Below are 24,793 nucleotides of genomic sequence, written 5' to 3'. Positions count from 1 at the left end.
TGGATTTTAAGAGAAATAATTCTAAAGCCAAAGGATTCAAACACTAACTGGGCAGGTTTGGTTCAGAGTTCTTTGCCAAGACTGGGCTCTGTGCATAGATAAATCAAACAGACCCACTCAACCAAATCTTCAGGCACGCTGTTTTCAGGGCTTCAGAAATCCTGAAGGAATCTAGGTGTGTTACCACACAGGATGTTAGCCTATGCGCTTGGCCAAAACATATAAATACTTCTAGATACTCCTCCCATATGCACAAGAGCCGTACATAAATCTAACTCTCAGAGACAGCCTTCTTCAGATGCACTAGTCTAAACATGGCCTATAGCCTAGCCCATTTGGTAAACAAATATTGCACTGAGATTTTGAACAAATGCAATTCACTGTTAAAAAGGTGGGCTAAGAGGAGATTTCAAATTCTATACCAGTGCACACACACACACACAAAATTATAATTTCTTTTCTTTTCCTTTTTGCAGCATTAGGGATTGAAACCAGGACTCCATGTATACCAGCCAAGCACTCTACCACTGAGAAGCTATTTTTCCTATCCACTTGGAGAGAAGACTTCCCTAAGTTGCCCAGGCTGGCCTTGAACTCACTCTTCAGCCCAAGCAGCTCTTCAATGTGCAATCTTGTCTCAGCCTCCTGGGATTATAGACTTGTGTCACCAGGTCTAGTTCCCCACTTCCTTAGTCTTGAGCAGCCTAGTGTTAGGGAGCTGCGGTCAGGCCTGACAACGTAGACATTAACTTTACTACTTCAGTGTTGGCCTCCTAAGCTGTGTCATCCAAAGGGGAAGGCTATTTGAATACTGTGTTGATCTTGACTAGACACGATGTAAGTGCTTGCCATTCCCTGTTATCCAGGTGTTAGAGAAAGGGAAGGTTCTTCATAGGTCTAAATCAATGACTGTCTAGGAAGATAGAGCCCTGAAGAGACACCTGCTTAGGTCATAAGACATAGGAAATCAAGTTGGTACTTACATAGAAGCATCCTCCCTATGGTCTAGCCTTCATAGTGCCAGAAGATGCTGTGTTGACTTTAGGGAAGAAAAGCTAGCAATGGTACTATCCAGCTGTGAACTCTACAAGCTACCATAGAGACCTCTCTGTCAAGATATACCCAGTGACTCAATGGTTATATGAATGTTTTCAGGATAACCAACCATTTTCTGTTTGTATTTAAGCCCACTCAACAGTATGGAACTCACATCTGCTATTGTTCTGGGCCAAGAGCCCATTGGCTGCGTAGATCACAGACCGTAGGGGAGAACCTGCTACTATTATTTGATAAATGAACTCAGTATCAAAGTGTTTTCTAGCTATTTATCTCTCTGCCTATAGATTAGTTCAGCTTTTAATGCCCATCAGAGAAGTTGCTCTTTTGTTTTCTTTTTTTTTTTTTTTTTTCTTCTTCTTCTTCTTCTTCTTCTTCTTCTTCTTCTTCTTCTTCTTCTTCTTCTTCTTCTTCTTTTCCAATTAATACAGATTCACAACCAGTCAAAATGCAGAGAATAAATGACTGGGGTGGTCAGATGTAAACTGAACATCTATATCACATTCCTTTCCCCCAAGGCTCAGGAAAAATCACAGAAGAAGAAACAGAAAGGGTGGAATAGCCAGAGGTTGGGGGAGACTGCTGTAAAATAGCATATTGTGGACATCCTAGGGCTGTGGCAGATGTGAAATCACAGCAGCTACAGGTGCATGCACATGACCTACACCTTACCAAATCAGTCAAAATCCCAGCATGCTCAGTGGAGGGACTTACAAAGCCTTTCCCCTTCCTGAGGAGCTATTGGTAGGTAATGAATTCTGGGAAAGAGGTGTTTTTCTTTAGGGATCCGGTTTCTGGGAAGCTGTCCGTCATTCAGTGAGTGGTTCTACGTGTACACAGGCCACACTAACCGAACTCACTAGATTAAAATGAGAGGTTAGGAAGTTGGGAAGGAGACTTGGTGGTGAGGCTCTGAGGGAAATTAAAAGGGAAGTTGGAAAATGATATGACTCAAATGCATTGTATACAGATATGAAATTATCAAAGAATAAATAAAAATATTTTTAAAGGAAAATAGCTTCTCTTTCCCTTGAAAATATACTGATTTTTTATTTCTTTCATGTTAAAGTTCAGATTTTTAGATCAAACATTGATTTCTCTAAGTAAATCTGACTGCACTGTATGATAAACTTGCATAACTGTGCATTACATAGGCATGTAGGCACAAGCACATATTTACACACAGTGATTTATGGTCTCTAGCCACATACTGTATTAAAGATGGCCCATTGTTTCAATTTCCATCATTTGCATAAACAGTTCTTCCTGTCTTCAATAGTTTTCCTCTCCTCATCTACCTGGCCACCTCTATCATTCAATCAAGAAGCAGCCTAGACGGCACCTCCTTGGGGAATCCTCCCCAGACCCTCTAAGCTTGGCTCTATTATCCATCCTTTTGCTCCCACAAGACTCTCACCCCATTACAACATGTGGTAAAGTTTTTACATTTGAATGTCTCAGATACATTACAACTCTCCAAACTGGGCTTGGTGAAAACTTGTCAACAAAACAAAAGTCCTGTTTCACTGTGTAGCCCAAGCAAGTGGCCCAGCCTGCACCTCGTTTCCTTTTTGTGCTTTATTTTTGCTGCTGTCTGTTTGAACCAGTAGAAAGAACAGATAACTGAGATATACTTAACCAATGGAGATTCCTTTATAAGCCACACTACTTAAATATCCGTCAATGTGGTTGTTACTTTCTTTTAGGGCTGTACTTCAAGGGTCTGAAAGAACTAGAAAAACCTACTAAGCCACTAGACGCAATTCAGTGGAAATAAGAATCAGGCTTGGGAGCATTCAGAATGGAGTGCTGCCAACTGGGGTGAGTTTGATGAAAAAAAAAAATAGACAGGAGACATGCGGAAGGGAAACAGATACATAATAGAAATTAGACTGACAGAAGAAAAAACACAAGCCCTAACTTGGTGCCCATCTATTAAAAACTGGGCAGGAAGTTAACCTTGGCAAGAACCAACATTTGGCAAATTCTTACCCTCTGGCCTGGTGAGCCATCACGTCCTGGTGAACCCACACCTCCAGGGACACCCTAAGGAGAGAAAGAACAGAAGAGAGTCAGCTTCACACAAACAGCTCCCCTGCTCCCCTGGGAAAGACTACAGCCTCCAAAACAAAGCCACTGGCATAAAGAGAACCCCCCTGTGACACGGAACTGAGACCCAGAAGTTACTACTAAGAACTAGATGTTCCCACCCTCAACCAGTCTGGCTTTCATAAAGGTGAATCAACACAGGCAGATGTCACTAACATAGAAACCCTTGCCAAGGTCACAGATGATGTCAGAAGCTGCAAGTTTTTATCCTTGGCAAAAGACTAACAGCAAAAATAATACCTGTGGACCAGGAAGGCCAGCATCTCCTTTATCTCCTTTATCACCAGGCATTCCCTGAGTATCCAAAAAGTACAGAGTTAAGTTCACAGACTTAAGTTCTTGGTCCCTCCACCCACCCATACACTATTAGATTATTTTCATCAGGAAACTGCTGATGTTTTTAATTAATTTATTCATATTTTTACACTAACATCCACATGTCTTATTTCACTTCACACATATGCTATGCATTCGTGTAAACATTCCTACAGAAATGAATGTTTATGTACAATAACGATTCCAATGCATTGTGTGCAGCCCCAGATGGCCAAGCTGATAATGCTAACACATGAGAAGAAGAGGTGAATATTTCAGTGATATTTGTAGTTTAAAATTTCAGGACATTCTTCACAGTTGAGTGGAGAGTCGGGTATGACTTTCACACGTACTCTGGTGCCTCATATTTGACCACATCTCCTGGATGGGGAGACCTGGTGGCACTCAGAGGAAGGAAAGCAGGCTACCAAGAAGAGACTTGATACCCTGTGAGCATATAAAGGGGGAGGAAGTCCCCCTCAGTCATAGTCATAGGGGAGGGGAGTAAGGGGAAAATGGGAGGGAGGGAGGAATGGGAGGATACAAGGGATGGGATAACCATTGAGATGTAATATGAATAAATTAATAAAAAATTCAAAAAAGAAATTATATATTTTAGTGAATTAAATTTCTTTTCAAAGATATTAAATATTTCAAAATAGCCACTTAATGCCCACACCTAAGCTCTAAAACTCACTCAGTGAACTATATTCTGATGACCATTGAAATAAGGAAATATATAATACATTTTAATATTCTATATTCACAACGGCTATGCATCAATAATGAGTTGCTACAACAGTTGTTACCTTCTAGATGTTAAAAGTTTACTCAAGGGCTGGAGAGTGAGTCAGTGGCTTAAGTGCTTGCCCCACAAGTTTAAAGAAGTCCTGAGTTTGAGTCCTAGCACCCATATTAAAAACAAAAATCTGGTATCATATGCTTGTAATCCCAACACTGGGGTGGGACACTGGACATAGGTGGGTCCCTGGGACACCCTGGCCAGGTAGCCTAGCCCATTCATTGAGATTTAAGGCCAGCGAAAGCACTGTCTCACAAAACCAAGGTAGGTGAATCCAGAGGAGGACGTCTAGTACTGATCTCTTGCCTCTACTTACATGCATACACACCTGCATTCAGCGTACCCCAGTGTGTGCAGATTACACACACACACACACACACACACACACACACACACACACACACATACACACACACACACACACACACACACACACACACACACACAAATTTACAAAAGAATTTAGATAGCAAGCAAAGGCTATCCATGTTGACCTGCTATTGCCTTAGGCACAATGCTGTGGATATGACCTGTCCTTGCCTTAGGCACAATGCTGTGGATATGACCTCCCCTTGCCTCAGGCGCAATGCTGTGGATATGACCTGCCCTTGCCTTAGGCACAATGCTATGGATATGACCTGTCCTTGCCTTAGGCACAATGCTATGGATATGACCTGTCCTTGCCTTAGGCGCAATGCTGTGGATATGACCTGCCCTTGCTTTAGGCGCAATGCTGTGGCCATGCCTACTCCTTCCCATGCCCTTGTCTGTTGAAAGGTCACCATCACTGAGCAAGCAATTGATTGTGGAGTTAATGAAGTCAGTCAGTTGTGACTGCCAAAGGGACTGGCACTCATTGGTAAGACACAGAACATAAAAGCTCATTCTTCATGTCCTCGTGGAAAATGGATAACAATAAAGCACATCTCAGTATGTGCACACAACTCACAGGCATGCCTTGAATAGACAGACCACTGGGTCCTTGGGGTCCAGGCGGGCCCTGGGGTCCTGCAGGACCTGTTTCTCCTCGAGGGCCCTCTGGTCCCTGTAAGAGAGAAAAGTCACTCTAATACCCGTAAAAATCCTCTAATATCTGAAAGACATTCCTGGATACAACACTTATATCCTGAATAACTTCTAAGATATGAAACGCTCAAGAGGGTAACGAGACACCAAGCTTCAAATGATTTACCTCCCGGGGTAAAATGTCATCAGTAATCCATAGAATAAACACACCAGGATTTCATCAACTTTATATAACAATGTTGTGCCAACTATGTGAGCAAGTAGCCCGCCCACAACCGCCCGCCTAACATTTCCCAAAGGAGAACTCCCTGCGGGACCACCCTCCTGGAAGGAAACTGGAGGAACGGCCTCTTCTCCCTCCTCCCTGCTGTCACTTTCCACCCTGGGTGCACCTCAGCCTCTTTCTGAGAGCTCGTTTTCTCCTCCACCTCCCTGCAGTAATACAGTGTGGCTCTTCTGCAGCCCCCAAGCACCTCTCGCTCAAAACCGTCTTCCCTTCTGCCCAGGGTCAGGCATCCCCTTCACATCATTAGCTCCCACTTCTTCCAGGCTTTATTGCACTTTAAGCAACTCGACAAGTAATCTTAGATTTACAATATCTATTTATGCTCAATTTCTTCTTCCCTGTCAAATTTCATGACCACAGCAAAGGCTATTCCTTTATTAAGATCTCCTGTGCCTGCGTAGCATCCTATTTTAGTAACTGTGTATATTAACATGGTACCACATGGGACCACTTCTCCACACATGCATGTGTGATATATTAATCAATGGTGAGAACATCTCGCTCAACAAGCATGTGTGGGGTGTGTGTGTGTGTGTGTGTGTGTGTGTGTGTGTGTGTGTGTGTGTGTGTAAAACGTTTTCTTTCTTTTAGCTCCTTTAAAATTGAGAACATGTTATTGTTACCCCCAGACCCTACTATGCAGTGGAATATTAGAAAGTATTTCTCCTATAGCTTCCTATATATCAGCCAGTTTTGCCTTGTTCTTCATCCCCAGCCCTGAGCCTTAGGTAGCCACTATCTTGGTCTTAATTTTTACAAAATTTTTAGATTCCACATGTACATAAAATCATTCATTACTTTCTCTGCCTGGTTTATTTCATTTAACGTGTTTTATAGGTCCAGCCATGGTTTCACAAATGACCAGATTTGACCTTATTAAATGGCTAAATAGTATCTCATCCAGTCCAGGCATCATCTTTCCTTATCAATTCATCTTTTGGTGGGTAACTGGGTTGTTTCCACTTACTCAGTTCTGTTGTGATAACACAAGAGCACAGAATATCTCTTGTCAAGCATGTCAAATGTGAAATTGCTGACTATATTATTTGAGACAAATGACATAGAATAAAAATTCTAGTGGGGTAAAGTGCAGATAGATAATCAGGACAGACTAATTTTCCTTAAAATTGAGTGTATGAAAAAAAAAAGTCCAGCAGATGGGATATCTGGAAAAGTCTGAGCTGGACAGACTACAGGCAACCGATGTCATGTTCATAGATGAGGTGGGAAAAAACATATTGAAAGGATCTGTAAAGATGGGCCAGTGGTTAAGAACACTGCCTGCTCTTTCAAAGGACTCAGGTTTGATATCCAGTAGCCACATGGTAGCTCTAGTTCTGGGGAGCTCCAATGGCCTCTTCTGGCAATTGGACAGAACATAGGCATGAGACATGCACATAACGCCATAGATGCGTATGAAGGCAAAACACCCAGACACATACAAATAAAATAAATTTAAATTTAAATATTTTCTGAGCAGCACATTGAAAGTAGAAATCGATTGACATTGCATGGCAATTCAAACGGGATGGGGAGGAAGAAAGCCAGTAAAGAATCGGGAAAAGCCAAAAAGTTAGTACCCAGGACAAAGACAGGCTGGCAAAGCAGAAGCAAATTCCGACGGAGAGCTGGCCAAATGAGTCAACTATTGCAGAGATCTCAAGAAAGATAAGCTTTAAACAACCGCCTCTGGAACCAGTCACACCTGGTGATGTTAGTGAGAACAGCTCACAGGACGCGAGGGGATCAGAAACTCCACATGGCTTGAGAGTGATGCAGGAAAGGAGACCGAAGCGCACCAGACCACACCTATCTTCATAAAGAAATTCATATGGAAGAGCTGGAGCGCAGAAAACGCGATGTGCTTGAGAAGGGGGGGGTAACTTATAAATATTACTTCAATTATTCTTCATTTACTTCAAATATTACCAGAAATAGTTTAGTACTATATCATTTGTATATTGTTGAAGAGTAGGGCACAGCTTTTTGATCCCTCCCCCCCTGGCAGGACTGCCTTGCCAGGCCACAGGGAAAGAGGACTTGTTCAGTGCTGATGTGATTTGATAAGCTAGAGTGGACTGAAAGTGGGGGCTCCCCTTTTCTGAGAAATGTGGGGGAGGGGGAGCGTGGGTCGGACTGGGAGGTGAGAAGGAATAGGGTTAGGATCAGGATGTAAAGTTAATGAATTAATTAACTAACTAATTAATTGATTAAAAAAGAAATAAAAGTAGGGCAGAAGGCAGATGGCTCATTTTATTCTTTAAAATATAAAGCAAATAGACCAGAAAAGATCAGTGACCGTTGCTTTCTAACCCAAATTCTTATTTGATCTATTTGGTGCAATGAAATGGGAAAAAATATCACATGTTGGGACTTTCCCTAAGGAAGGTATAGCTTATCTGTCCTCACAAATGTGGCTATGTGATACTTTGTTGTCAAAGAATCTACTGTGTACTAGTGCCCTTTGTCAAAACAGCCAAAGAGGAATAACTGTACTAGTGGGAATAAGTCATTAGAGAAAATGGGTTACCTTAGTGTCATCAAGTCTCTGAATTAGTTCATATTCATCTTTAGAATCACTGTCCACTGACAACGTTGAAAAAATAATGGCATCCTGATGAGAGAGGGCCCCAGGAGGCAGAAGCCAGAAAACATAAGAGTTCCTGGGCTCTGCCATGGAGGACCCAGAGAAAAAGCCAGAGCAACCTTTCTTGGAGGAGGTATTCTGCCCTGGCCTTTCTTACAGCATGGTAAATGACTCAGAGAAAAAGCCAGAGCAACCTTGCTGGGAGGAGGCATTCTGCCCTGGCCTTTCTTACAGCGTGGTAAGTGATGCAGTCAAGAAAGGGACAACAAGCCCATCTCAGAAAGCAAAACAAACCAAACCATAAAGGAAACCTCCCATGGTCTTTGAATTGGATAACACTAGATTATCTTCAGCTTTCTTTCATTTACTTCTTTTTTGTGCTCACATCTTGTCCTACCTTGCATCATCTGTTTCTAATTTTAAAGTAAGACTTCTTTTAGTGTAATGGCCTCTTCTATATGAATAATGTAAATCTAATGCATTCGAAGCACTAAATCAGTAAGGCAGACGGTGTGGAAGTGATGAGGAGCGATGTTCCCTGGACCAGGATGGAGAATCAGGTTAGAAAGAATCTTGAAGGCAGGAGAGATGCCTCGGTGGTTAAGAGCACCAGCTGCTCTTGCAGAGGCCCTGGGTTCAGTTCCCAGTAACCTCTCACCTAGTGCCTAACAACCACATATAACTCCAGTTCTGGGGTATGCAGTGCCTTATTTTGGCCTTCACAGGCACTGCACACAAGTGGTGCACAGACATACATGCAAAACACATAACATAAATCTTTAAGGAAGGAAGGAAGGGCCATGAAGATGATGCCAATAATAGCCAAACTATGGTCCAGGACTGCATTTTTTTTAAACAAGCATAAACACAGTATAGACTCTCAGGAAATTAGTCTAAAAGCAGATGTGTAGAATCCATCAGAAAATCAAGGCACGAGAGACAGGAGATCAGTTAAAGATTTTCAGAATCCAAAGAGAAGATGATGCCTGTATTCAATTAGTGGCTGAGCCTCTGCCAGTCCGTAGGATGCCTTTGTGCAAAGGAAATGAACATGTGTTTTGATGTGGGTTGGCATGACCTGGTCATTCTGGCTGGCTGCTGCCTCTGTAGTGCATGACCTGGAGTTCTACCTGGTGGTAGAAAGCAAAGCTGGTGTCTGATTATATATAGTGCAGAAGAAATTTAAAACGTGGGAAATTCCTGAGGCTGAATTGCAACTGCGTGATTCTGCTTAAGACACAGTTCTGTTACAGATGGAGGAAGAGAAGTATACACCTGAGAGAGCCACCCTGTAGACCAAGCCACACAGAACACCAGCGTTCTTGTCTGTCCCAAAAGTCTTCCGTTTGACTGAGTTATTAATTATTTGTTTTTAGTTTTAAAAAGCCCCCCACGTCTTCACTCTAAGTAAAAATTATTTGACATGAGTGTGGCAAATGCATAAGATGTTATAAGTCACAAGAGTAAATGAAGTCACATTTAGCTCCAAAGATACAGCTAATTGAGACAAAGAGAGAACGCGTTACCTTAGGACCCTGTTCACCTTGTTGGCCTTTTGGTCCTCGGAGTCCTGGACCACCCTGGCAAACAGATGTTAAGTATTAACTCGAAGGCAAGTCTAAAAGAATACTTCATTCATCTTTCTTCATACTATGGGATTAGGTCATCTATTTTATATGAAGCCCACACATTGTGTACTAGGACTACTCATCACGATCTTCATCTGGAAACTCCCCACCCAGTTCTGGCCCTTCCTGAAGATCATTTCATAACCTCAGAAAAATCTTTGCTCCAGATCCTTTAAACCTGAAGATGTCTTGTACTATGTGTTTATTTAGAACTTATATAATGCTACTTTTGTTAAAATATAAAAAGAATAAAATAATCAATTGGCATAGAGTTATGTGTGTTTTATACCATAACTTCATAAAGAGTCAATGAAAAGGCAACAGTTCAACTCGATTTATTTACAAAGAAATAGAAATAATTAAGTTAGTGTTTCTGAAATTCCAATCATTTGCATTTCTTCCCAAGACATTTTGACATATTAATGTAACAACTGTACTATTTTTAGTGGCAATTTTCTTTCTTAGACATACCTATGTACTACAAAATAAGTATGTGAATATATTCTTTATGTATTGGTTCATGTTTATAAAGACATATAAACACATCTGTGTGCATATTCTGAATATTTTAATTGACTAATGCATTTAAATAAATATTTGTAAAAGCAAGGAATACTGCTAAAACACTAGATTACCTTAAAAATTATTCAGTATTGATAAAGTTATTCAATTTACTTAGGTTTTGCCTTCACTAAAGGCTGCATAGTAAAAAACATGCTCCACGATAAGTAGGAAGGTAAATGGTATTAGTGTGGGCCATGAGACACCAGACATTTTTCCTTCTGTTGAGCAAAAGAACTGAAGATCGTTGAAACTGAGTTAAGACTCTCCCTGTGTAATTCCAATTTATTTCATGGGGTGTGCAGCTTTACTTGAAAATGACTAGACAGTCTCAACAGGACACATGTAACATTGTATACAGAGTGGCAGCAGAGGGATGTGCCAGTCTTATAGGTACAGCAGAGGCCTAAAGTCTGAAACCCACACTGAAAATAAACCACAGTGGCTTAAAGAGAGGATTTTATACATAAGGCAATGGGAGACATATGACACGGTAGGAAGAGGGTCATCTTGTACATGTGTCTATGTTTACTTAGCATTAAGTGGCTGACGGCCTTCTAGTCCAGTAGGCAGCACATGTTAGACCCCAGAGTGATGGTGTTAATGTTACTGAAGAACACTCAAGGATGAACTGGCAAGACTTACTGGGGGGCCGGCTGGTCCTAGAGCCACTTCATTGGTTGCTGAGCAAGCGCAGGAACGTGGAAGATCAGGGCAGGACTCTTCATCCCGCTGAGTAGTGAGGAAAAGCGTAATTGTTAACAAGACAGTTACATAAATTGCTTTATTAGCTCCAACAAAATACCTTAGGAGACATTTTAAAGTTTTAAGAGAACATTATGGTTCCCGACCATGTCTCTCAGTAAGAAAACAACAGCCTGGGTGCACCTGGATCACCAATTATCACAGCTTTAGAGGGATTCGCTGAAACCAGCTTAGTGAACCAGCAAAGTCAGAGACAGTGGAGAATATTTTTGGCTTCTATTTAGTTCATCCAGAATAGCAGTGCTCCTTGAACTAAAATCCCTAACCACTGTCATTGTGCTACATTGTTTTTCTGTTTTAAAAGATAAAAGAAAACTCACTGAAAGGCTCAGTCAAACCTACTGCATATGGATTAAAATAGAGAATTAAAACTGTTTAAGCACATCTGTGGCCTGGGACGAGTCTATCCGCTTCGGTAGCTGAAACTAAGAAAACACAATGGGCCTGAAGCTTTAGGGTAGGCTCCTCTCTCTCCACTCTCGGGATATCTACTGACTTGAGATATTAGAGGATGACTGGTAATGTCCAGCTGAAGGAATCCAAGAGCAAGGCAGAGTGCCTGTTAACAGCCTTGTGCAATTTCTAAATATCCCATCTGGAGCAGATGCCAAAACAACCTCAGCCCTGAGAAAGGAAACTACAGGACTTCAGAGAGTGCCTCAGTCTGTCGAATAGATGAAAAGAAGCGTCGTTATTTAAGACCTCACAGGCTAGTGAGGTTAGATAGATCAGGGCACAGGCAATAAGTAAGAAAGTCTCTAGAATATTTAAAAACGAAGCCCCTAAAATAGTTGAACAAATGGCCTATGTTCCCTTCATGGCCCTTTCTTTAAATGGTGGACAATAAGGAAAGAGTTCCATTCAAATCTCCTGCTGACATATCTTATCTGCTCTAATACTTGATCAGCTAAATTAAAAATGTAAATTTAAGTATTCCAAAAGATCTCCCAAATGAATTGGTCACGGGGCATCCTGTTTCAAGTCCTAATGATCTGTCTTCCTGGTACATAATTTATAAGCCTTCAGTGAATCAAGCAAGGAGAAAAGTAATGAAAAGGGCCTACAACCTAGAATTGGTGGCTGCATTTTCTTCTTGATGCAGCATGAGATTCTGTTTCCTCTTGCATTTCTCAACCGACCTTCTTTTAAGGATAGCAGTAAGACATCTTATTTAATTCACCACTAGTTTAGAAACTTATTTTGATGAAAAACAAATGAGTTACTTGCTTCCTCAAACAGGCTCCCAGGAATTTACCACCTGCAATAAATGTCTTAATCTGGTTCTAAAATCAAATCCCCTGGATTTCATGAAGACTTGACTATGCTCACTATATGTATTTAATTATTAAGACGTGCCAACATCCATCCACGGCTGAGCCTCCTATTCGAGCTTGCTTTCCATGAGGAGCCTAAGGTATCAATCTCCTTTTTTGTTTATACGTAGACACATAGGTATGACTTTATGAGAGAATAATGAGAAATGCTCAGTTTTCTGGTGGTGTCAAATAGGACAATAGTCAAATGACTAAAGTTCCAAATTTGTGTGACAGGATAGCGCGAGGCAGTCTATTAAATTTTTATTGATAATGTCAATGTTTTAAAAATTCAAGGAAAATGCAGGAACATTTGGCAGCCACTGGACTTCATGTGAATTACTAGCTCAGAGTTTCATCCTGGACATGGTGGTGCTACAAATCCCAGGACTGGGAGGGAGAGGCAGGAGGGTCAGAGTTCAAGGTCATCCTTGTTGTTCTAGTTTCATCTCTGCTGCTGTGATAAAAACACTCTGGGAAAACCAATTTAAGGGAGGAAGGGATCTGTCAGCTGACATCGAAAGAAGTCAGAGCAGAAACTTGACTCAGAAACCATGAAGGAACTCTGCCCATTGGCTCATTCATAGGCCCATGCTTAGATAGTTTTCTTACACAGTTAAAGCTTGCTGCCTGGGGACAGTACTGCCTATATGAGGTGTGTTATCCCACAATTAACAGTCAAGACAATTCCCAATAGAGATGCCCACGGCCTAATCTTCAGTAGACGGTTCCTCTTTCAGGAGACTCTAGGCTTTGTCAAATTGACAATCAAAGCTAAACAGGACACTGGCTATATAGTTAGTTTGAGTTCAGCATGGATGACATGATACCCTTCTCACAAAACAAAAAGTATAAACAACAACAACAACAAAATACTCTACAAAGTCAAAAGCATATTTTGAAACATCTTTTTGATGTTCTTTCTTAGCAAACCTAGTTTTCCAGCAGTTGCTATGATGGAAAGCAAGGCCATGGGCAAGTCAGTGTGCAAAAGGAAGTGAGGAGCAGGCTTAGTCTGATCTCAAAATAGAGCAACAGTGCCATGCTCAATAGGCATACCCTTCTCGAACAATAATTATCATCTTTTCTTTCAACGTCTGCATACCATTTTTCTTTGGCCACTGGGCTGTCAGGATAAGCAAGAGGCTTACAACTAAACATTTGTAAATGGAACTTTAAAGTATTTCCTTTGGCCTAGGAACCTTTGTAAAACAGGAAGAGTGGAAGCACCCTGAAGTACGTGTCAGTAACATCTGTGGTACACAGTTCAAACCACGTGGGATCACACATGATGGCCTCATTGTTTCTCCTTCTCTGTCTCTTTATTAAGCCTTCCTACCTTTAAGTTTCATCACAAAATGAATTGCCTGTGGCATGAATATTGAGAAACAGGCTCTCATTGGCCAAGGTGGAAAAAAAAAATAGATTTCAATTTTGATAGAGATGAAAGAATTCTTACCAGGCCGGGAAGCTCACAGCATCTGTCTTTACTGGCCCACGATGTAGAACAAACAATATCAAACATCTGTAACTGGAACTAATTCAAAAAGATAATCACCAGTGAGTAAGGGGGATACAGACAAAACATGTTCGTAGCTATAATTATTTCATCAGAGATAAGATACCAATATATTTATAACATCCCAGTGAATAAATTTAAAAATAAACTTAAACTGGCTTTGCTCCTGAACCACACACCATGATCGTCTAACATGCTGTCTCTAGTTGTTCCATCTACTGTCTAAATGCCCCCCTCCCTGTCTTTCCTTCCCCTCCTCAGATCTACCTACAATAAGCTTAGTTCTGTGGTCAAAGCCTTCCTTGGAAGCCCCTCATGGCTCCTGCCAGACGTTCTGCAACCGTAGAGCTCTAGACGAGTGACACAGATCGCTTCTCACCCACTCCTCAGTCATTTCCATTACCGTCGCCTTAAATTCTACAGTGTAAGGGGAACTGCTCGGTCTGAGTCACTCAGCGCAGTACCTAACACATAATAAACATGTAGAGCATCTGAGGAATGAAGCCAGTTCATTCCTTTGTGCCACCATTGCCACTGTAAGCAAGATATTGTATAGCCTCTTCTGAGACAATGGTGAACACAGGAAACCAAACAGTCCTGCTGGAAGAACGTATAAGGAATGGTAGATTTCCGTACAAATACTGTACTTAATAAGGTGCCGGGATAGAGTCACAATGGGTGCATGGACCTGGTGCATTTTCATTTTAGCAATGTGTCACATGGTAAATGCTTAGTCTGTTTCACTCACGTATGTTGATAATAATTCAAGGTACAAGGTGAAATATACAGATATTATCTTTATAACATTAATGAGGGCCAACACTAACTTAATGACCTAATTATTTTTACTTATTTCTTTCTATATCATTTTGAAATAGTGAAGCATGTCATCAACAAAAGGACTGGGAAGATGGTAATATTTTCATTTTAATCTGCAACCATCCCTTAGCAAGCAATGCTTTCTATAAGGGATACCATACAACAAAATAATGATAAAGAAAACTAAAAAATTAAACATTTCCAAAAGTATGCTGCATCAGACTTCTGTAAATATAAATAGCAAGAAATAATTCAGAGAGCACAAACACTGGAGCCAATGGCACTAGGGTGCTGAGAGGGGTCCTGAGTCCAGCCCTGGTGAGCTAAGTAATTTTGAAGATATTAGTTCCTGTTTCAAATGCTCGTTCTCCTCATCTGTAAAAGTGTGTGCTGACATAGTTGAGCACCCCTACTCTGACTGCATGAAGCTCGCTGAGTGTTGAAATGATGCCACAAAATTCTATATCTGGCCTTGCTTGGTGGGTTTTTTTGTAAAATGTGGGCAGCTTTTACATTAACACTTTGTAATTTCTCCAAATAGAATACTTAGCCAGTTACAAATGCACATTTTTCATCACTGGACATTTTATCTGGGTGTAGCTCAAAAGGCAAGTCATTTGGGGTCAAGTGTTAGCAAGAAAATAAGGTGCAGAAAAAACATAACTAGATCTAGTGTGTAGGCCTGGATCCCGTCTTCAAGATTCCTCATTGTGTATATTTGAATCTCCCAGATTTCAAACTCTGTGGTTCCACAGATTTCAGGTAAGAGAAGCTCAGTTCTATTAGCAGCTCGTGCTTGTTGTAAAGATCAAACGAGTTAATATGAAAAGAGTAATAGAACAGTGTCTGAAACACACCTGCAATTAACAGTAAATAGCACTTTAAAGTTCACTGCACGACTCTCTCATAGTTTACTTTTAAAGCATCGAAGCCAAAAACCTAGAATCAAAGTGAAAGTGACAGTAGCAAGGAAAGATACAGAATAGTTTTCTTCTAAATGATTATTTACTTTTACCACTTTGAAAAGTGTCAGTGGGGAAAAAACAATATTTACCAACATGTTTTGAAAATTAGCTCTGTGCTGGGTATTATTCTAAGCCCTATATGTCTTTCAGTTTTTCTGAGATAATCACCGTGTAGCAAGCACAGAGATGATCATGTCCATTCTGCAGTCCAGGTTGGTAGGACCCCAAACTGAGAAAGCTTAAGTCATTGAAGTGCATCATGAAAGATCAATTCCACTTGAGATTTGAACAGCACAACCAACGTGTGGTCTAAAGCAGTGTGGTTTATTTAGTAGTAAATGGATCTTTGGGTTAACGCTTAAAATGACTTTCTAATGCTATTCCATTTGAGAACATTTATTCAATGGGTCTCATTATGGATAGAAAGCATCAGTTATAGTCAGCTCTGTCTGGAAATCTTCTATGCATTAAGAAATTTAACATTCCTGGATAAAGCCCTCATGCTCAAATATTTTAGGGAGTGGAAAGATTTACTTAAAGCAAAAGCCCTTCACCACCTCCACTGTGCATCAAGCCTTCTTGAACTTTTTCCAGAAAACACTCAACACTCGGCCACCTGTAGCTGCGTAATGCCTACATGTAAACCTTTGCCCAGACCTCTGCCCTGTGGAGTGATTAGGATTTGTATGAGCTCAGTTTAGCTACTGAAGGGATCAAATGTCCACTAAGTATTTAATGGAGCCAATGCTATCATTTGAGGAATGCCACTGTGTGGGCTGCCTTTTCTTTTGCAAGTTAAGTGGATGGGATCAGCAGCTTTTTCTTTGAGTACAACACATTTCTTCACAGTTGTTTTGTCTCTGTGATGGCTTAGATTTCTTAGCCTGTACTTAAGACTTTTTTCCCAAGGCACATTTCTACAGATGGATTAAAAAAAAAAAAACAGCAGCAACAACAACAAAAAAGACTTCTGCTTTTATTCCAAAAGCAATGGCATATGTAGCTGTATAATGTACACAGAAGATAACACAGCGATGTTATGTCAAAGCATCTCATATTTTAGAGCCTTGGAATACAAAACATCATGGTTCAAAAGAAGTTATAACTCAGGCAGTTAATACACGAGACAGCCTTCTTCTGCTGAACAAAAAACTATAAAAAATAAAATAGATTTTTAAAACACAAGGAAAGACATGTTACTTTTTACATTAACACTTTGTAATTTCTCTAAGTAGAATACTTAGCCAGTTACAAATGCACATTTTTCATCACTGGACATTTTGTCTGGGTGTAGCTCAAAAGGCAAGTCATTTGGGGTCAAGTGTTAGCAAGAAAATAAGATTAAAATATTTTTCGGCAGTTGAATCATTTTGATCTATGAATGGGAATTTCAAAATTCTCTTGGCTCCACTTTGCACTCAGTACCAGATTTTTCTCCTCTATTTTTTTCTTGAATAATATAAGAGCATTTATGTAGTTGTATAAATCAAAAGCTTTCTGTGTATAAGATCACTCCATAGATAGAGCCTCTCGGACCTAAGCCTTCTTCCATTTCTCATGGATGTCCAACTTCTCCTTGACTTCATTAACAAAGCAAGAAGTATTTGGCATTTGCTGTGGTAGAGCTTTGGCTTGCTTTTAATTTATTAAATTTTAGGAAAACATGAGTGTTCTAATTAAATTGAGACATTAAAGTTAACAATTTTTATGCCTTTTGGTAGAAATTTAAATGTTTGTATATAGAAATATTTTGAGGGTAAGATTTGACCACAATTATTTGCAAGCTTGTAACTGAAATAGTAAGTCTTTGAAACTGTGGCAGAACAGATGGGCACGTGGTCACCAGATCAGACTTGACGTCCTTCCCTGCTGCCTTAAGGTCTACAGAGTCAGTCTGGTCTATTGGAAGACAACACTGGGCTTCCAACGTTAGTAAGATAGAGCCGCATACCTCAGTTTCTTCAGGTGTTGTTGGTGTTGTTAATGAGAGCTCTCATTAACTTCTTCAAGCCTACATTTTACCACCAATAAAGTGAACAACATGAATATCTCTTCTTACAGCTTTAGAATATTTATTTGATATTTTGGGGGGAGTACATATTTCTTAGACCATAGCAGTCATATGTATTAGCTACTGTTATAATTTATGGATTTAAAGAAGCAAAACATGGAAAAAAATTTAAATTTGGCACATAATTTCTTAATGTCAGGTGTTTTTTGTTTTATTTCTTTATATATTTCAGGTATTAGCCCGCTATTAAAAATGTAGTTGGTAAAAAATCTTTCCCCATTCTGGAGTCTGCCACTTGGTCCAGATGATGGTTTGTTTATAAATATGGTTTTTTATGAGTTTTTGCTTTGTCTCTCTGTCTCTCTGTCTCTGCCTCTGTCTCTCTATGTCTCTCTGTCTCTCTCTGTCTCTGTCTCTCTCTGCCTCTCTCTCTCTCTCTCTCTCTCTCTCTCTCTCTGTCTCTCTCTCTTGTGTGTGTATGTGTGTGTGCACATCTGTATGTGTTTCTTAGTCTTTGGCCCTTTTTTCTTTATATGTGCAAATGAGTAACTTTTATTAGCCGTGTATTTGAGTGCCCCCAGTCTCCTTAACCCTCACCCCATCTTAGCAAAAAGGAAGTGTTCCATGGTCAGTAAATTCTGTTTTCCCTTTTGGTTACTCTTTCTTTCTCTTCCTGGAATTAAGACAATAGTATAATTTTATCTTTGTGTTTATGGGTTGTCTGTTTGTAGGCTAGTTAGAAAAACATTTTCTTTCTGAGAACTGTAGGTAGGCTCTCTCTTTTTAAAATATATGTTCTTTGGTTTGCCTTATCCTGGTTTGTTTGTCTTTGTTTTTTCTTATTTTATTATTGATATTTTTGAATCCCTGTTTGTATTCTAATGGGTAAGAGAAAGAAAGGCTATGGATATGGGTGGGTGAAGAAAGAGGGAGGTTGGGAGCTAGGCAACTGTGATCAGAGTATGTGTGTGAAGGAAAGCCTGTTCTCAATCGAGAGGAAAATTAACATTTGGCTAGTGAACATCAGCTAGTCTCATGCTGAATTCTACACCAAAAACTTTACCTGGTGTATAAAATTATAGGTAGCTTCTTGGCATATTTCTCTTTTATTTAAATAGCAGGAGGCTGAATAAATGCCAACTGAATAACTGCCTAAGTATTAGATTCAGAGAGCAGAAAAAAGACTTTAAGAAACATGGCCCCATGCCAGAACCTCCAACTTTAAAAAAAAAAAAATAGGTAACAAACCTCTGAGGAAGAAAGACTGGAAAAGAGAGGCAGCCACTTTTCTTTGCACATGTGTTTTGACAGCTAAGTTAAGCCTGCTTGTTAGTTCAGTGTCCTTAGGGACAGCCACCGCCCACAGAATCTTGCATTTCTGAGCCTGGGTTGTTTTTATTAGGAATGCAAACAATTTCTATACAGTAGCTACTATAACTTTAAACTCTCTCTCTCTCTCCTTTGCTCAACCATGGCTTGAAAGGACACATTTTCTTTAGAAAGGGAATCGTAACAGTCCTCCAACACTATGAATCAGACGACGCTGACCTGTGAGCCTCTATTATAATTGTCCCTCCTGGACTTATCTGAACTGTGCCCCCTACACATTCCTTTTTGCTGGTTGCCAGAGGAAGACCAACACTGAGATGGATATTTTTTGAAACTGAAATCCAAAGGCCAGGACGTCTCTCATGTGGCCCTGATAGCATCAAGCTACGCCCCCTCCCGAAGCAAGGCTGACTACTCATTGCATTTTTTAAGATCTAACTTAATATTATCCATTTCAGCACAAGCAAATTCTTTAGGAAGTGGGAAGACTGAAAATCTATTTAGGAGTCCTTCATATATTTCTAGAATATAGAGAAGCGATGGGTTTTTTTCTTAGCAGCCTTACAAAGAACTCTTTAGTTACTGGCATCTATAAATTCCCCCTTTGTCTACTACTGGCTGCAAGCTGCCACAAGGACCTGCTGTTCAACTACATCGCTTTGGTATCCCAAAGTGAAAAATTATCATCAGCATACCTGAGAGGGGCAGGCACCTTTAGGTGTAGAAATCAATTTTTGATATTTTATTGGTTATGTATATGGAGCACATTATTAACCATGGTATAATTTGAGACACAATTGTTATAACTGTTATTATAAGTCTATATTTATAAAATACAAATAGGGGCAAGTAGGGTGTATATTAAAAGATTGCAGTCATTACCACATATGGAGTATACCACAGATAACATCTTTTGAGGAAAGAAATTGTGCAAATCAAATAGTCTGGAGCTAGGAATGTAGCTCAGTCAGGGGTCCTACGTTCAAGCCTCAGAATCAGAAACAAAACCCTATGTATGAGATTATAATCCATTTCTATTCTCGTTCTTTCAAGTGTACCTTGGCACTTATTCTGCTTCTAAGAATGTGTCAGACACTGCGATGATTTTTTTTTTTTAAAGAAGCCCATGCTGTCATTTCTATTTCATGGACTTTATAATCTCTCTAAAGATGTAAAATATGAATGAATAAAAAAACAAAAATATGTGACAGTCAGTAATCAGGTTGTAAATGAATATTTAGTTGTCTGTAAAGGGTGAGATGGAAGATGAAAAATTCATTGTTGTGAATATTTTCACCATTAGGTAATATAATATAGCTGGTCACTTAAGTCAAGGACTTAAGATGCACCATGCCTAAACTTAAGAAAATCAAAACAGTACTAAGTGATTTGGGCCCAGAGTCCCCCTCCCCTCTTTTAAATTCATCCTTGCATTTATTGATCCAGCATATCCTTAATTTCCTAATTCTTTAGTTTTACATTCTCTTGGAAACAGTGTCTGGTGTTAGATACAGGATAAACAAAGATGAGAGCAGTCACAGTGCTTTTGAAGAAATCAAATGCAACTAGTTTTAGAATGACTCAAATGAGAGAGTACTACTAATTAGCTTTGAGTGCATGCTGTCGAAACAAAATGTTGTATATATTATTTTTTATGTGGGCAGTGAGTGAAAGGAATGTGATTTATATGCCAATTGAAAGTCTCTAAGACTTAAGTTCCACTTTAATGATGTAAAAATGATTTTAGAAATATTTTTACATAAGAAATCTCTAATAATTAAAAGGTTATTGACAACAAAAAGTAGTTTAACAACATACAAACCTAACTCAAATTAGAGGCAATATTCCACTTTCTTGGGTATAATGTTGAAAACTTTGTATGGATTTTTATTTTCTTGCATAAATTTATACATGAAGAGTTTTGAATTCCACTAACAAGCCACTTATGTCACAAATAAGGTGCTGAATATTATAATATTAAATATTAAATGCATCTAGATAATTAGCTAGCCTAGTACCTGAAGCAGTTAATTTATAATGGATGGAAGCCTACTGCCTTGAACATCTATGTTAGCTTAAAGAGTCACCACCTGTCTATCAATTACCTATAATCTACCTATCAATTATCTATCACCTATCAACTCACCTAGCTAATATTATCTTCTATTATCTTCTATTATCTATCATCTATCTATCTATCTATGCATTTATCCATCTATCCATCAATCCCTCCCTTGAAAAAGCTAAATATATATTAAAGGAATTTTTCCTGTAACAGACACAGTTTCACTTCTTTATCTACTTACTGGTGCAGAGTTTCCATTTGGTCCTCGTGATCTGACCATTCTCCCTAGTACTTCCACACCATCCGCGGTGATATTTGCCGATGCATTTATTGCCTTCTGGCCCACTTCCTTACAGTCAACAACCACTTTGGCCAAAGTCTTGCTGACAACAACATGGAGCTATGTAAAGGAAAAGATGTTTTAGGACGCCCTTTAGGTGGAGAAGGATCAACCAACTTGTGTAATTGTCTGACTCATCATTAAGTAGAGAAAGGAAGAATTCTGTCTCTGTCTACATTTTTCTGTGACTGTTCAACATTCAAGAATCATCCCTAAAAAACTTTACTTTAACATGACTTTGAAAGAGCTACCTTTTTTTTTCATTTTTTCATTAAGTTTCTTTTTTTAACCTATACATTTACATTATTACACATGAATAAAATAAACTACATACAGCAGGAAGAACCCTGAGACAACCAGGGATTATGTAAATGTGACATTCATAGTGACTTGGCTATTTGCATTTGGCAAACTTGGAGTAAACATCTTTCCTATCTTGTTGGGTATAAGTTTTTGAGTGAAAATCAATATCTATCATATCTCATCTCCAATTAGCCAGAGAGACCAGCAATCCTTTCTAAGTATGAGTGTGTATGTGTGTGTGTGTGTGTGTGTGTGTGTGTACTGTGTGTGTATGTGTGTATGTACACATGTAACATATGTGTAGAGGTCAGAGAACAATTCTGTGGTGTTAGTTTTCTCCTACCATCTTTCATATGGGTTCCAGGGATGACTCTCAGGTCATTGAGCCTGCAGTTCCTGATGCTAAGTATATTTATCCACTAAGCTACATCACTATAATGACCAGCAATCTTTACTATATTACACATTACATGTTATATTATGTAATGCAGCAAATGAGCACTGGTTGATTAAATAATGTGGTGCTTTCTCCTCAAAGGGGGTGTCTGGACTAAATCTGTCAATATATCCTGTGAAAGCCTGCTAGGAATGCATATTTCAGTATCTCATCTCAAATCTACTAGCTCAGAATCATGGCTGTCATTATCAAATCCCAAAAGAAGTACTTCTTACTCCATTTAAACTCTGAAACCAAAAGCTCCATGAATTTTATGAAATGTATTTCTGAGCCAGGTGTGGGTGGAGAATGCCTTTAATCCCAGCACATGGGAGGCAGAGAGGCAGGTGGATCTCTATGAATTTGAGGCCAGCCTGGTCTACAAAGTGAGTTCCAGGACAGTCAGAGCTATGTAGAAAGACCCTGTCTCAAAAACAAAACAAAACAAAGCACACACACTCCACATACTTCTGTTGTTCCTCCCCCTGACAGAAAATAGAATCAATAATTACATCACAGGAACCCTCACCAACCTTGTGAAAGCTTCCGTAGAACATTTTTCTGATGTCGGGTCCTTCAAAAGTAACAGTTTGGAAATCGCCAGTATAGTCATAGCTGAAATAAGTTAGAGTTTTTCCACCATCTAGTCAAATAAAGAAAAGCCAAAATATTTTAGAAATAATCGAAATGGGTGAAGAGCTTGTTCTTAAAACTCAACTGGACAGGAAATAGTGGATCCATTGTTTGGAAACCATTTCTAAAACCAAATGATGGGATGAGACACTGAAGAGCCCCCAGTTTGTTACAGGCTTTCAGGTGGCTACCACAGGGACTAAGTGACAAGTGATGCTGGGGAGACCGGGAACATGTATGTGTCCTTCCCTTACACCGCTTTGCCTCAACTCTTCTCCATAACTCCTCCTGAAAGATGCCATCAAAGCTTAGAGTAGACGAAGATAATGAGAGAGGATGCTATCAATAAACATTAGCAAAGAAAAACTAGGCACTTTGTCTCACTAGCACACCACAATCACCAGCTTTCCCAGGACATATGTAGAGCAAGAAGTAAACAGATGTCTCCTTTATTACGAACAGACAAACAAAAGCTTCTTAATGTTTAGTCCTTTGTCTTACAAGGAATATTTAATTATTAAAAACAAAAATACTCAAAAAATACTCTTTTCTCAACAGCTCTTTCTTAGAATAAAACTTAATTTCCACTTTACTTTTAAGTAGAATATTCTAGTTTACTTTCTGTAATGAAACACTCTGACCAAGAGCAATCAAGGGGAGCAAAAAGCTTACTTAAGCTGACAGGTCACAAATCTATCACTGAACTCAAGGCAAGGACCTAAGGCCAAGCCTATTTGCTACTTCACACAACCAAAGAGTCATAGCAGAAGCCATGGAAGATGCTGCTGGGTGGTTTATTAGCAGACTCATTTTATCCAGCTTTCTTTTATATAGTCCAGACCCATCTGCCTAGGCAAGGTGCCGCCCACAATGGGCTGGACCTTCCAATATCAATTAACAGTCAAGACAGTCCTCCACAATCTAATTTTGGCAGTTCCTTATTTGAGATTCCATTCTCAAGTGACTCCACACTATGTCAAAGTGACAGTTAAAGCTAAATAGAACAAGCAGCAAACCAACTTAGTAACTCTAAGACTTCTTTACTTTTGAGCTTAGAGCACATACGGAATTAATGACTTAAGCCCTTTCAGTCTGTAGATTCTCTTTAGCTTCAATATCAAAGCAAAAAGCTTTTCCTCTTACTATGTTGGTTGATTTCTATGTACTAAACCTTACCTTTATTTCCTTTGGAAATAAGACCAAAAGTCTCTATATCAAATGTTTGTCAGTAGGTAGTCACACCTTCTGGGTTTGGGTTTCTAGCTTCATTCTAATTCTGAGACCCAATAAACTCAGTGGCATGAATCAAAGACTGGGCATTATGTGCCACACTTCAGAGCAGGACAGGGCAAGCTTCCCTTGCTGGCACCTCCTCAATTTCCAACCTCCAACTCCTGTAGCTTCCCAGCATCTGGACACATGTTCTTCTCTTCACTTTCTTGGCAATAAGAGCTTGGTGTCATGTATCACACACACACACACACACACACACACACACACACACACACACACCTTCCAAATTTATATCTCTATCCAAGAATTTTTTCCAAATACAATTTTTCCAAATTGGCAGTCTGTGAAATAGCAAATGGGCATTTGTATTCATAAAATCAATGTCCAATAAATGAGCTTCTCGTCCCACTTCTCCAAACAACTCTGTGCCCCTCAATTTTGCTCTGCCTGAAGTCTTCACTCTAGTAGAAACTGGTTGTCTGGCTTTACCTTGCTTACCATACATGAAGAGCAATGGTTCTCAGCCTGTGAGTTGTGACCATCAGTAAACTCATATTTCCCATGGTCTTAGGGATCCCCAACCATAAATTTATTTTTGTTCCTACTTCATAACTGTAATTTTGCTTCTGAGTGGTGAAATATTCCTAAGCCCATCTGAAATGTGTGTTTTCTAATGGCAGCAACTCACAGGT

General features: G+C 39.6%; 1 protein-coding gene across 3 annotated transcripts in view; it reads right to left on the bottom strand.

The window, feature by feature from the left end:
* COL14A1 (collagen type XIV alpha 1 chain) overlaps window positions 1-24,793 on the bottom strand; it is a 197,165-nt gene that overhangs the window by 41,091 nt on the left and 131,281 nt on the right. For all 3 annotated transcript variants that reach the window (XM_084747900.1, XM_084747901.1, XM_084747902.1), the window contains exons 33-40: window positions 22,769-22,878; window positions 21,398-21,556; window positions 13,908-13,985; window positions 11,016-11,102; window positions 9,708-9,761; window positions 5,232-5,327; window positions 3,406-3,459; window positions 3,049-3,102 (exon numbers count right to left, since the gene is read on the bottom strand). In XM_084747900.1, coding sequence (XP_084604026.1) covers window positions 3,049-3,102; window positions 3,406-3,459; window positions 5,232-5,327; window positions 9,708-9,761; window positions 11,016-11,102; window positions 13,908-13,985; window positions 21,398-21,556; window positions 22,769-22,878 — 692 coding nt within the window. The remainder of the gene's footprint in view (window positions 1-3,048; window positions 3,103-3,405; window positions 3,460-5,231; window positions 5,328-9,707; window positions 9,762-11,015; window positions 11,103-13,907; window positions 13,986-21,397; window positions 21,557-22,768; window positions 22,879-24,793) is intronic.

Source organism: Acomys minous (genome assembly GCF_964271855.1).
Source record: "Acomys minous genome assembly, chromosome: 12".
Taxonomy (NCBI): domain Eukaryota; kingdom Metazoa; phylum Chordata; class Mammalia; order Rodentia; family Muridae; genus Acomys; species Acomys minous.
This window is presented reverse-complemented; position numbering and strand designations above follow the sequence as displayed.